The following is a 12,774-nucleotide window of genomic DNA, read 5'->3' as shown; positions in this document are numbered from 1 at the left end:
AAAGGTGGCACTCAGTTGTGATGAAGAACTTTAGGTTTTACAAAAAGGAAGTCTCAATAAAATAAAAATGAAAGGAAAGGAGCAAATACCTCCTGTATCTGATTGTCATCCAGGGCCAATACTTCGAGATTTTTCATAGTGCATATTCCTTTAGGAATCTCATCAAAGCAATTTTCACTGAGATCTAGTTCCCTGATGCTGGTTAATCTGATGAAGGATGTGGGCACAGTGCTCAGTCCAGTGTTCCTCAGAGAAACGCGGGAGAGGGACGGCCAGTGGCAGATCTGGAGTGGGAACCTCTCCAGGCTGTTAGCAGACAGGCTGATTTCTCTCATCTCAGTGAGATTCTTCAGACCTGCGGGAAGCTTGTGCAGGAGATTATGAGACAGATCCAGCACAGCCAGCTTCTGGCAGTGTTGCAGTGTGGGAGGAATGGAGGATAAGTTATTAAAAGCTAAAAATAGCTTAACTAAGTTTGTCAAAAAGCTGACCTCTTCTGGGATGAGACTGATTAGGTTTTGTTCCAGATCTATTATTTCTAAATTAGTAATATGACAAAGCTCCTTGGGAAAACTTTCAAATCTGTTTTTCCGGAGGTAAATTTCTTTGAGTTTTCTCAGGTTCACAATTTCTTTAGGCAGAAGCTTGAGATTATTGTCAGAAAGGCCAAGCAGTCCAATGTGATGGAGGTGCTCACAGATCTGGACTGGGATTTCATGCAGGTTTGTTTTGTAGAGCCTGAGCTGACGAAGGGACTGCAACTTGCTGATAACTGGCAGCGAACTGCAAGAGAGAGGATTGTTACTTAAATCTAAGCTCCGAAGACATTTCAATTCTCCCAGTTCTTCACATATGTCCTGAATGTGATTCTGATCCAGGTACAGGACCTTCAGGTGTTTCAGGCGATTGATGTCCCTGGGGATGCTTACAATCAGGTTCTTTTCCATGTGCAGCTCTTCCAGATATTCTAGGCTCAAGACCCCTGGTGAGATGGTTTGCAGTTGCTTATTGGCTAAATCAATGAAAAAGATCCTGTCTGTGATGTATGTGGGAGAATGAGTTTCACTCCGTGGTATTTCTTGTGCAGTCTCAACATGGTCATCCTTAAAACCAACAGAGTTGACTTTAGGGCAGTGAGTGCCCCCTGCGCTGGCCTCCTGGCTCTGCTGACTCTCAGCCATCTCTGCTCCTTATTTTTAATTTCAGAAGAGAAAAAAAATTACAAATCAAGAGTACTCAAAGACCTTCCAATGCTAAATAAATACTGGATGAATTCAGAATTTAGGGACAGGTTCTAGTCTCAGTTTTACCCCTGCAAAAAGCTGCCTCTGTTGAGATCAAATTCTGCAGCACATACAGCCGGACCATAGGTTTAAATCTTGAGGTGCCCTAACAGCCAAATTCAGAAGGTGACCTTGTGAAGTCAGGGGAGCACCATGAAGCAACCTCCTTGAGTCCTGAAGGTCTATATTTACAAACACTGGCTAAGGTCTGTTTTCAGCTATGCTGACTGTAAAAGGGGAAGAGTCTTATTGTGAAAAGGTGGCACCTTCTTCTGCAGCACTTAGTGGTTTCTGAGCCACAGAGATGCCAATGAATCTGATATTGGACAACCCTCAAACCTGTACTGTTGCTGATAGTGAAAGAGTGAGAGGTGGCAAAGGGTGACTGACTACCTGACCTACCTCTGATGTCTGTGCAGAAGAAACCTTACAGCTGGCATTTAAGGAATGATTAGAGAGAAAGTGCAGGTCAGGAGGCAGCTGTCAGTCACTTCACACCTGATGTCCTTTTCCCTGCTGCCATAACCATCCTGGGAGGACATCACATGTCCAGAGAGGGGCTGTTCAAGGTGTCACTTGGACAAGGAAGAACTGGGCAACCACCACGAGGAGAGATCTATGCTGGGTTTTCCAGACCCACCCAGATGTTGGCCATTTTCTTTTTTATTGGCTTCAAGCTCAGCACTAGGGTGTGAACCCCACCAGTATGGGACGTGAGAGCCTGGAATCCCAGCCTATGCCCCACACGTGAAAGCAGTGGTGAAGTCAGGAGGAGGATTGATGTGGTGGAAAAGATTGGGAGGGGCACTTTTAAAGCAACTGCTGATCTGTGTAACCACAGAAATTTCTGCAGAGGCTCCTGTCAGTAGATACCCGGGGGTGAGCTGAGGGAGCAGCGTTCCCCACAGAGGCGGCCAGGCCTCCCCCCGCAGGGCAGGGCAGGGGTAGCAGCCGTTCCCTCCTGCAGGGCCCCGCCTGCTCGCCTTGGGAACGGGCGCTGTGGCCAAACGCTGTTCTCCTCGGAGCAGCCGGGCTCGCCCGTGGGGCAGCAGGCCTGGGTCTCAGGTAGGCCTGCGGAGCGGGGTCGGGGGCCGGACACTTTACAAGGAATATCTACCTGCCCGTAGGAGTATTAATCCTGTTAGCTCAGATCCCACACGATGGCAGATCAGAAGCCCGTCTGCAACGCCGCGTTTTTTCGCCTCCAGCTTTTCCTGTCTGCCTGTGTCTGTTGTTCGTGTGTTGCATACCAACAGCTGTAACCCTTTTCAGACCGGGCCCATTTTTGTTGTTATGCAGAGCCTGGCACAACAGCACTTGGGTTCATGGTGAGGTTGCTAGGCTGCCTTAACAATGCAGTTAACGCTTGCTTTTGTTTTCCAGCAGGTCATGTCGGTTCATCCACATCTTCACCGGCACTATGTGCAGGCCTGCCAAAACTTGGGCCAACCTGAAAACCCCTTCATTGCTCATGTGCTCCGAGAAGCTGATAAAAATGATAAAAAGTAAGGAAATAGCAAACAACATGCTTCATATGCTTCTAAAATCCTTAAACGAGATAGCAGGAAAAGGAATTAAACAGTGAGAAAGTTCAGGCAGTTTCAGGCTTAAACACAAATCACATTTAACATTTACTGATGAAGTTCTGGTTTGACTCATCTTGACATCATCTTGGCAGAAGCTTGCAGCTATAGATCCCTTCTAGGAAGTTTTACAAGCAGCAAAATAAAATTTAAAAAAAAAAGTGAAACATGTACAGGATGGTGCCTTTGTGTCCCTTCAAGAAGCCAAACCCAGTGTCAAGTTATCCTCACTCCCTTCCTTTTGTCTTGCTCTTGTTTAAAAAGCCTCAGCTGCATCCAGTTAGCTTCCAGCTGGTAATGCTTCCCTGAACTGTCTCTGAGTCCTGCCAAGGTATTAACCACTCAAACTCTCTCTCATTTTGTGGCTAGGTAGGGCTTCCTCTCAGGGATGCTCCTGGAGTCAAAGTTAATTGTCTGTTGGAGGGAAACCCTGAGCAAATACAGCATAGGGAAATGGTTTCTGTTAGGTTTTGATCCTGAGGGCAGAGTAGTGTAAATAAAGGAAAGTCAAAAGGTGATGATTTAACCTCCAGGATAGTCTTTACTTCCGTCTGCCTTCCCTTCATCTTGCTTCTTCCTGCGTTCTGTGCATATGTGCTAAGCCTGGTCTTGCAGCTGTGCTATCCAGGCGCAGCGCTGAGGTACGGCTGGAATCGCCTCGGCTGCCGCGGCATTCCCACGGGCTGTGCCAGAGCTGCCTGTGTGTGAGGGCGCTGGGCGAGGGCAGGCCTGGGTCTGCTGCTCACCTGGAGAGAGGATGTGTTTTTCGGTGTCATTCTCCTTCTCCCCATGTGCTTATGTTTTTATGTTGCAGCAGGCAGACAAAAGGGACCACATTAAAAATTGCTGGAAATAATCATCTAGTGCCTGTGCAGAGAGTTACAGATGATGATCTTCAAGTTCTCGCCTCTGTCCTACACAATACTGTGTTTGTCACAGGTAAGCTTTTTCATGTGTTTGACGTTGCTGTGCCAATACGAGAAAACGTAAGCCGTCTTGATTTCAGCCATAGCTCATCTTTATTTCTTTCTGCTTAGAGATCAGTTAATTGTAGATGTGCATTTGTCACATTCTTCATCTTTTTCAGGTTTGGATCTTCGGTACAATGTATTGACTGATGCTGGAGCAAAGCACGTGGCAGCATTCCTCCAGGTGCCAAAGTGGTTTCTCTTTCAGCAACTTGTGATTTATTTGACTATGAACATTTATTCGTGATGTATAGGAGACAAGAGTGCATTGGTTTGGCAAAATTCCATTAATTTTGACTTTCACATCCAAATCCATCCTACAAGAATCTCAGATTCTCTCAGGAGAATTTTCATTTGTTTTAGAAAATGGTTGGTCATTGGGTTAGGGTGTCCTGAAGAAAGAAAGGTGGAATAAGCTGTGAGGCTTTTAGGCCTGCAGTTAGTTCAACAACAGAGGTAATTGTATGTAAAGTGTGCCAGGGCCTTTATTTTAGATGCTTTAGATACTTGTGCTCTGTTAGCCTTTGTAGGCCTGAGCATAGGAAACTGTAATGCTGCCTTTTTGTCATTGTAAGCACTGGAATACAGAAGGAAAATGGTGAGTTGCCACTCAGGTGCTTGTGTTCCTAGAGCTCGGGAAGTGCCACTAAGTTTCAAAAATGAAGGTCTGCATCTGAGATTGACTGCCTGCCTTGGATGGTCGTGCTGAGCACGAGGGTTCCTGGGTGGTTTCTGTAAACCCCACAAACACCTACACACTAGATGTTTTTCTGTGTTCCCTCATCATCTGACATACTTTGGCAGTCTTTAACTGCTCCTACAAATCAGTCTGCTTGCAATGCAGTGAAGGACAGAGGTTTTAAGGACGTGTATGATGCATCTCCTTTCTGAAAACTGCAGGTGTGCTCTGGGAAAAAAAAAAAAAAAAAATCATTGCTTTCTGCTTTGTTTCCTTGGAAGGAAAACTCCACTCTGCAGTACCTCAACCTGATGTTTAATGATATTGGCACAAGCGGAGCAGAGCTGATAGCAGGAGCACTCCACGTGAGTATTTGTTTGGGAGATTTAGACAATGGCATCCAGTCTGATAGTTCTGCCTCGGATGACCAGCCCTGGCTGTCCTGCCAAGATGAGTGCTGGCTGAAAGGGCCCTCTGTCTTCCGTCCCTTCAGCATTTTGCTGTATCACAGGGACTGCTTGTTTTCCCAGGGCAGACTTCAGAAACCAGATTTCACACAAGAGAAACTTGCAGGGTGCTGCCATTAACACTTAATTATCACAGCAGGGCTTTTCTGTGTGAAAAATGTTATGGGATATATAATGCCATCAGGTTTTTTCCATTCTTTTTTAAAATTCTATTAAATTTGTCTTTGCCTTGATGTCAATATTTGTCTTGATTCAAGATGTCTAAGGCGTGTTTTCAAAACATTGCCTTACAGCAGCAGCATAAAAACATGTTTGTTATTTTTAATGTGGTTTCCCAAGGAAATGAGGCTTGTGTTAAGCTCAGTTGTGTTTGTGAAATGAGACTCGTGTGAGCTCCTTCTTCCTCCTTCAGGTCTTTGAACTCTGAACTGATTTCCACTCAATTTGAAGGCCTCCAAAACGCTAAGGTCGTACAGTAGATGGTATGACACAGGGCTTGCAGGCAAGCCCCAAAGCTGTTTGTGCAGCCCTGTGGCAGGGTTTGCTGGGTGTGCTGAGCAGAGGGGTGGCAGGATGTGACCAGCATCGCCATGGCTCCGTGTGCTTCTGCTGCCTGGCCAGGCAGGGGAGGACTCGGGGTGAAGGGGCTGTTACTGAGGGAGGGAGAGGGAAGGGGAAGCTGTAGCGAGGTACTGCAGCAGGGGAGGGGGAACTGGGGACACGTGGAAGACAAAAGCTGTAGGAAACCAGACTACCTTACCCCTGCTGCTCACTGAACTACTTGGCTTGTAATTACCACAGATTATGCTTAATTAAGTAGTGAGTGATTACAGTGGTACTGAGGAATTAAAACCACAAAACTGCTCTGCCTTGCATTTAGGGCTGTAACAGTGAATAGATCTTTCACATCCATTGAAATTCTTTGGAGGGCGAAGGGAAAGATGCTGACTTATCTATCACATGATCAGAGTTTTATATTGCCAGTGAAATCAACAGTCTTGTGTGGACTTACACGCTGTGTTGACTCTGTACCAAGTCATCCCAGTGAAGGTGACCAGCTCCAGTGAGCTTTAACTGAAAGCTCAGTGATTTATGATTTAAAAGACTGTGAAAAACAAAGCAAATTATATTCTTATTTAGAATACACTTACTAGATTTAAATCAGTTTTTATATAATTTACATTTCAGCTGCCAAATTAGGCAGAAATATCTGCCTGGATTATTTTCATGAGTGTGAAGTCTCTGAACTTGGGAGAAACAGAAATTTTCAAATACTCAAGTTTTGTGTCCAGACTCCCAAGCATTTGACTCCACTGAGGGCAGCCCAAGGCAGCTGCTTAGTCAGTGTTACCACTTAGACACAATTCTTCTGGAGGAATGTTTTGTCTTTGTGTAACAACCAGCAGGATTCACAGGGAAAAGGGCAGTGTTGTTTTCCAGGACACTGAAAAGGAGTTGGTTTTTAAAAAAATTATTGTCTTGTCTAGAGGAATGAAACTCTTCTGTATTTGAGAATGACTGGAAACAAAATAGGAAACAAAGGTGGGATGTTCTTTGCTTCAATGCTACAGATTAATTCAACCTTGGAGAAGCTGGATCTTGGAGACTGTGATATGGTGAGTAACCCAGTAAAATTATCAGCTATGACATGAGTCTTTCAAGGATATTATAAAGGTCCTGCAGTGCTTAATGAAAGGAAAATGCCATCTGTTGTCATTGATTTTACATTTTGTGATAGCTGAAGGTGACACAATATACAATATTGCAATGTGTTCTTGGAAAGGCATGTTGCATAGAACACCTGTGAAGTCATAACTGATGATATGTTAAGAGCCACTACATCCCTGGGAATTCAGGTGCTTGCCTTTCACATTGTCCAAGGTTTGCTTCTGCTGCTCATTTTTGTTACACCAAGTCCTATGCAATTCATGTTAAAGAAAGGATTTACTATTCCCTAGAGGTTCTTTTCCTTCTAAAGCATGCAGTGCTGTAATGCTTGGAAGTCACCCAGTCCCATAGGTCTGTGGCTCCTGTCAGAGCTCAATCCATAAAGGACATGGGCACAAGAGTGCTGAATTGAGTAGAAAGGCACCCAGTTTGATCTTGGACAACTTGCCACCTTCTTGACTTGGGCACTGAGACCTCTTACACAGTCCACAGGGAAAATCAGGAGGGTAGGAATGGATCAATGCACTAAGCAGAGTTTAAGCAGCTTCCCACTCTGGCCAGTAAAAGCTTTTAAAAACCTGTGGGATACAGCAAGAGATATCAACTGCAGCTGTGAACCTCCTCCTGGTACACAGTCCCAGTGCCTGGCTGACAGTGTGTCCTTGTGTGATCAGATAGGAGGGGTGGGAGGGTGGAAGTGATTCTTCTCCCTGCCTGGGAGACTTTGGTCCCATATCATGCTGTCCAGGAGAATGCTTTTTAACCAAGCCAGAAGTGAAATCCTCAGCCCTCCTGTCAAGGGTGTTCATCATTTCAGGAGATAAAGAAGTGTGTGTTGGCCAGAAGGAGTAAGTTTGACTGTCGCCTGACAGGGATGACTGCAACTGGAGGCAGGGGAAGAGCTGGGCTCAGATGAAAATATTATTAGATTTGTTTCTTGGAATGACAGAATTTGGTCCTAAACTAGAAGGGGGAATGCTCCTCAGAAACTCTAAAGGGTGTTATAAAACCAAAAAAAAGGGAAGTGTAGCCAGTGTAGGATTTATTTGAAAGCTTAATATGTTTATGCATGGTAGGGAGTTGATAGAAAACTGTTTTAAAATGGAATAGCCTTGGGTGTGAATCAGTCTAATTGGAAAATAATGTAAATATGAATCAGTGAGCAAACAAGAAGGAAGTACAAAAATCTGGACTGTCCTCTGTTCTAGACTCTCATGACTCTGTACCACATTAGTTCGCATTTAGTATCAATTTACCTAGTGGATAAATGTTACCTAAGCCTTTACCAAAGCCCTCAGGGAACACGCACAGGCTGGTTTTAATCCATGAATGAGGAACACCAAAGTACAGGATCAATGAAATGGACAAGTATCTTTGAGATGCATTATTCTTGCTTTTTATTTTCTGAGTAGCCAGATCTGGTCATTTGTACTGCTTAGTCTAATTCCACTCTATTATTCCGTAGGGAGCTGGCACTGGTATAATCAGAAAATACGTTGTGTCTGTAAGCCCTTGCCTGCTGCACTTGCATCTCCCCAGAGTTCATGGAGGCAGAAATAATAGTATTTCCAATCTGAGCCCATTTGATGGTTTTGAGCATCTGAGAATCAATTCTAAGAAGTCACAGCAATTTGGTAGCTTGATCTATCTGTTGGACAGGATTCTCTAAAGAGTTTGTTTATTTTCATTTCCAGGGGACACAGTGTCTAATAGCAATAGCAACAGCCCTGACTCAGAACACATCCGTCAAAGCAATAAACCTCAGTCGTCCTTTACTGTACAGCCAAGAGGTGTGGAAGCAGATGGCAGCATCAGCTCAGTCTGAGGGGGAAGCATCTGTAAAGTCAGCACTGATGTATTTATGGCAGCTGAACTACACGGCTCTCGGGGTTTCCTTAAGTGAATGGTTGAAGAAATATTCTTTCCCTCTCTCTGTGCCAGGTTTTGTGCAGTCACAGGCTACCCTTGTTTAGCTAGAAGGTTAATTTTAAAAAAATGTCTTTCCTGCTGCATATGCTTTTGTTAAATAATGGGCTAATGGGGACAGCTTGGTATTGGTGAACCAAGTATTCCTTTTGCTGTTAGAGCATGGAGAGTTTCATGTGTCCTTCAGCAAACTGAAGGAGAAATGGAGTTTAGCAGGAAACAAGGGGCTGAACAAAAGACTGCTGTTATCTGAGCAGCATGGTACGTGGGGGACTGCCAGAGCCCAAGGAAGAAAGGCACACTTCAACCGCCTGCCGTGTTCCCTGCGCTGTGGGGCTTTGTTGTGTCACTACTGGAGCTTGAAGCGTGAATTTAACAACTGAACGAACCTCATCAGTGTACAACCTGTGATGGGTTTATTAGCTGAAACAAAGACACAAACGCTCCAAAACAATCCAGCAGTGAGGAGAGAACCTGCAAGGCAGTGTTTGCTGGGCTGTACGCTCTGCACTGGATGTGTTCAGGCACACAGAGCTGCAGGGCTTTCACTTGTACGCCTGCAGCTTCTCTGTCTCAAGTCCTGGCTATCAGACTGGTTGTGGTTGTGGTTTCACCAGCCTGGCAGCAGTTGCCAGGTGTCTGTGGTAGATCCAGTGTTTTCCTGATGGTAGGATAATGAAATCAAACTGTCATGAAGTCCAGATCTTCCTAACTTCCCCCAGGTGAATTTAACAGTTTAAACAGATTTTAGTAGTTTCTTTTCTACTAAGATAGCGCTTGATCTGCCTAAACCCAGTTTTAGAAGTAAATTTAAACTACTGCTGTTGAAAATATAGGCCCGCAAGGGCCTGGTCTGTATCTGTGGGAGACTGTTTGCCACTGTTCCCACCTTCAGCTCTAATTTTCTGAGACCTCCGGGTTGTTCCCTTATTTCTGACTCTCAGAATTCATTCAGTTATTTTCTTAACTAAACATGACAACTTCAAACTTACTTTGTCTTTTAGTGTCAGGACATATTTTTTTCCCATAGCAATCCTGTTTCTTGTTATGAAATACTAGACTAGCATCATGACAAAATACTTCTAATGTTAGTGAGACTGACCCAAACATTCCATTTTTGAACAGCAGTGACTGGGAGGAAAACTGATTAGACATAATGATTCAAAACTGATGCTCCTGATATTTGCAGGGATGTATATAGTACTGTAAATCTGCAAATATCTTCCTAGTATTTTTTTTTTTTACCCCCAGCATTATAATACATTGTTTCCTGGTTATTTTTAAGACAAAGCTGTAATATACAAAACAGAACATTACTGACAACCAGAGCTTGTTAGTTGTGAATCCCTCTTTTACTGAAGCAAGATTGTTTCTTATCCTGAAGTACAGCTTAATAAAACTGAGCATATGTTTTTAGGAAGAGACTACAGTTCATGTAGCTCTGATGCTGAGAAATAACTCTTCTCTTGTGGAACTACACTTGTGCAAGCATGAAATGAAAAACTTTGGTGTAGAGCGACTATGTGAGGCATTGTATGAAAACAGCAGCCTGAGGTACCTTGATCTTAGCTGGTAAGTGTTGCTGAGTGATGCAGCCCTGACTAGCCTTAGAAACTCATTTTCTGAGCACCTTTTTAAAGAACATGTCCATATCTCTCTTTCAGTAATAAGGTAACCTGTGATGGCGTAAAATTTTTGGGAGAACTACTAAAGCGGAACCAAACCCTGGAAATCCTAGACCTTAATGCAAACCGGATGGAAGACGATGGAGCCATCCACCTGAGCGGAGCCTTGGCCTTGTACAACAGGACTCTTCGGGCGTTAGTATTGACACAGCTTCCCCGGGGACTCCAGCTGTAACGACTCGGAGGATGAGAAACTCGGATTTTGCAGTGGCTGAACTGCAAAATAGAGGAGTCAGGAAGTTCCAAACTTTTGGGTCCATTTTTCCTGCTTGAGGAAAGAACCGTGAGTGACAGGTTAGGTGGGATTCCTTTGTTAAGCACAGGTGTCTCCTGCTGTGTCAGATGCCCTGAGGCCTGTGAGACATCCTAGGTGCTGGAGGGAGGTGAGCCACAGGTCCTTTCAAAGCCCTGCGGCTGGAGACTGGGCAGGGTGGACAAATGCATGTCAGACATCACAGGAGGCCAGTGTCTGGCAGCTCAGAGACATCCCCTGTAGCTTGACTCTAGCTAAAGGAGTAGAACACTAGGCTGAGCCATGCCCCATGTGCTACTGCCTCGTGTCCACCTTCCCACGCTGCCAGGCCTGTCCAGAACTCATTTCATCCCCTTTTCCTTCTCATCCCCACTTCCTTTTTTCATCGTTTTCATCTTGTATCCATTGCTGTGTGGCCTGATACGCGCTGCTGCTTCTTCTGTTTCGGAGGGTTTGGGTTGACTCTTAGATTGGTTGTGTAGTGGTTCATCTTAGATGTGTTTCACAGCTTCGACAGTCACTCTAAGGGAGATGGGGCAGGGGGGAAGAAAATTGGGTTCTTCCTGCATTTTAAAGCATAGGTCCCTGTTGCACACACGCAAAACCAAACAGGAGCTGTAGTCTTCAGAATTGTAAGGTAATCAGATTCCACGCAGGGATCAGGCACTATATTTGTTGATTCTATCTTCAACACTTAAGAAAATCCTCTGTTTGAGTTAGCTTCCGGGTGAACCCAAAGGAGCTGTAATCTCTCCATCACGGTGTCTTCTGTAGCTGGTGTTAAACCCTGGCTGGTAGGATGTAAAAGCTGATCAAAGGTGTTACCTGAAGCCATTAGTTTTAAGTAACAGACTGAGGAGGTGGCGGCCAGTAGGTGCCTCTGAAAGCCTTCCAAGTTCACTAATATAAAAATAACCGTCACTCCACAAAGATCAAAGCTTAGCCTGGATAAATGCCAAGGCTTGGGCTTCAAAGCAGACTAGAGATGAGTCCTGGCCACCACGCAGAAAGTCACTGACACTGAAGAACTAAATAGTGAACAACCTGGCTGCACGAGTCATGGAAATGCCTTGAGAAATAGTTCAACAGTCCGAATGGCCTTAACAACCTGAAAAAGATTTTCTGGTAGGGCTGGCCTTGATACAAAGAGATAATTACGTTATTAATAACGAATACAAAATGTCAATGTACATCTATAGAAATATATAATGATACAATATAAAATAATTAAACTCAGTTTTAACTAAGAGATGGGAATTCTGTGGTTTGGCACACATTTGCATAACTATTTTCTCTGTTTGTTAGGTTGTCAGTAGTAAGCAATAATATAAGTGGCAAAGGACTTGTAGCACTTTCAGATGCAATGAAAATAAACACAGAACTTTCCTATATTTACATCTGGGGGAACAAGTTTGATGAAGCCACCTGTATGGTAAGTGTTTGCTTCCAAATCCTTCTAAGAGGTTTGGGTTTTGTTTGTTTTAATTTGGTTTTGCAGTCATGGGGAAGACTACGGCTATTAGTGAACAAGAGACCTGATTTACTGTGGTTTTTTTTTAGAATACTTATAGTATGATGGTGCTGTAATGAGACTTGCTGGACATCAGCGTACTGAAATGATCACGTACTCTCCTGTTGTGTGTTGTCTTCTAGAGCCTTCTGCAGTCAAAGAGGAATATTATATGTCACATTCTTGTTCTTACTCATTTCAGGCATTTTCAGATTTGATTCAGAGGGGCCGGCTGGAGCCTTCTCACACAGACGTGGAGCCGTACGAGGTGGACGGGCGCGTTCACCTGGCAGAGCTCGCCCACGGCCTGCGCCAGCATCACTACTGGATGCCGAGCGGTGGGGGGGCGATGAGCAGGGCTGCCAACGCCAGTCTGGCGATCGCGGCCGTTTCACAACACCTGTGAGGAAGGGAGCAGCTGGGTGTGCTCGCAAGTGCTTGAGCCTTTCCTCTCTGGTTTTTAGTAAAAGAGATTGTATCAATATCAGACTTGCTTCAAGGTCTTTACTCTAGAAAGAGTCTAAAACTACTTACCTTAAAATTTGTTAAATGATGCCCTATCTATTAAAAGCCTATTAATATGAAAAGCCATTAATTTTGCTGCAGTCATCTCTACTGCACACTGTCTCTTTTGCCTTGCCATGATTAACTGTAGTTCCCGCATTCTTAAGTGATAAATTTAGTGAAATGACATGCTCAGAGTAAAACATTTTCACCACAGCAGTGCACCAAAAGGGACATGAGGTATTCTT

General features: G+C 44.4%; 2 protein-coding genes across 2 annotated transcripts in view; one reads left to right on the top strand and one right to left on the bottom strand.

Moving 5' to 3' along the window:
• Positions 1–1,181, bottom strand: part of LRRIQ4 (leucine-rich repeats and IQ motif containing 4) — a 4,786-nt gene extending 3,605 nt beyond the window's left edge. Inside the window, exon 1 of the mRNA XM_008944017.1 lies at positions 90–1,181. Within this exon, the coding sequence (XP_008942265.1) occupies positions 90–1,181 (1,092 nt within the window). The remainder of the gene's footprint in view (positions 1–89) is intronic.
• A 1,491-nt stretch (positions 1,182–2,672) lies between these two features.
• On the top strand, positions 2,673–12,428 carry LRRC34 (leucine rich repeat containing 34). Its single transcript, XM_008943997.1, has 10 exons — positions 2,673–2,788; positions 3,681–3,805; positions 3,954–4,018; positions 4,795–4,878; positions 6,468–6,596; positions 8,343–8,438; positions 9,992–10,146; positions 10,239–10,394; positions 11,818–11,944; positions 12,225–12,428. Exons 1-10 carry the CDS (start codon positions 2,673–2,675, stop codon positions 12,426–12,428), a joined length of 1,257 nt encoding a protein of 418 aa, XP_008942245.1.
• Positions 12,429–12,774: the final 346 nt, after the last annotated feature.

Source organism: Merops nubicus, unplaced genomic scaffold, assembly GCF_000691845.1.
Source record: "Merops nubicus isolate BGI_N331 unplaced genomic scaffold, ASM69184v1 scaffold44600, whole genome shotgun sequence".
Taxonomy (NCBI): domain Eukaryota; kingdom Metazoa; phylum Chordata; class Aves; order Coraciiformes; family Meropidae; genus Merops; species Merops nubicus.
Note: the sequence above shows the minus strand (reverse complement) of the source record. Positions and strands in the feature narration are given on the sequence as shown.

What these genes read in the sequence shown, in the direction of transcription:
- LRRC34 (XM_008943997.1), top strand. Translation starts at nt 2,673, where the DNA reads ATGTCGGTTCATCCACATCTTCACCGGCACTATGTGCAGGCCTGCCAA. An exon ending in TGATAGCAGGAGCACTCCAC is followed by an intron (nt 4,879 to 6,467) that starts GTGAGTATTTGT and finishes TGTCTTGTCTAG; the next exon opens with AGGAATGAAACTCTTCTGTA. An exon ending in ATCTTGGAGACTGTGATATG is followed by an intron (nt 6,597 to 8,342) that starts GTGAGTAACCCA and finishes TTTCATTTCCAG; the next exon opens with GGGACACAGTGTCTAATAGC.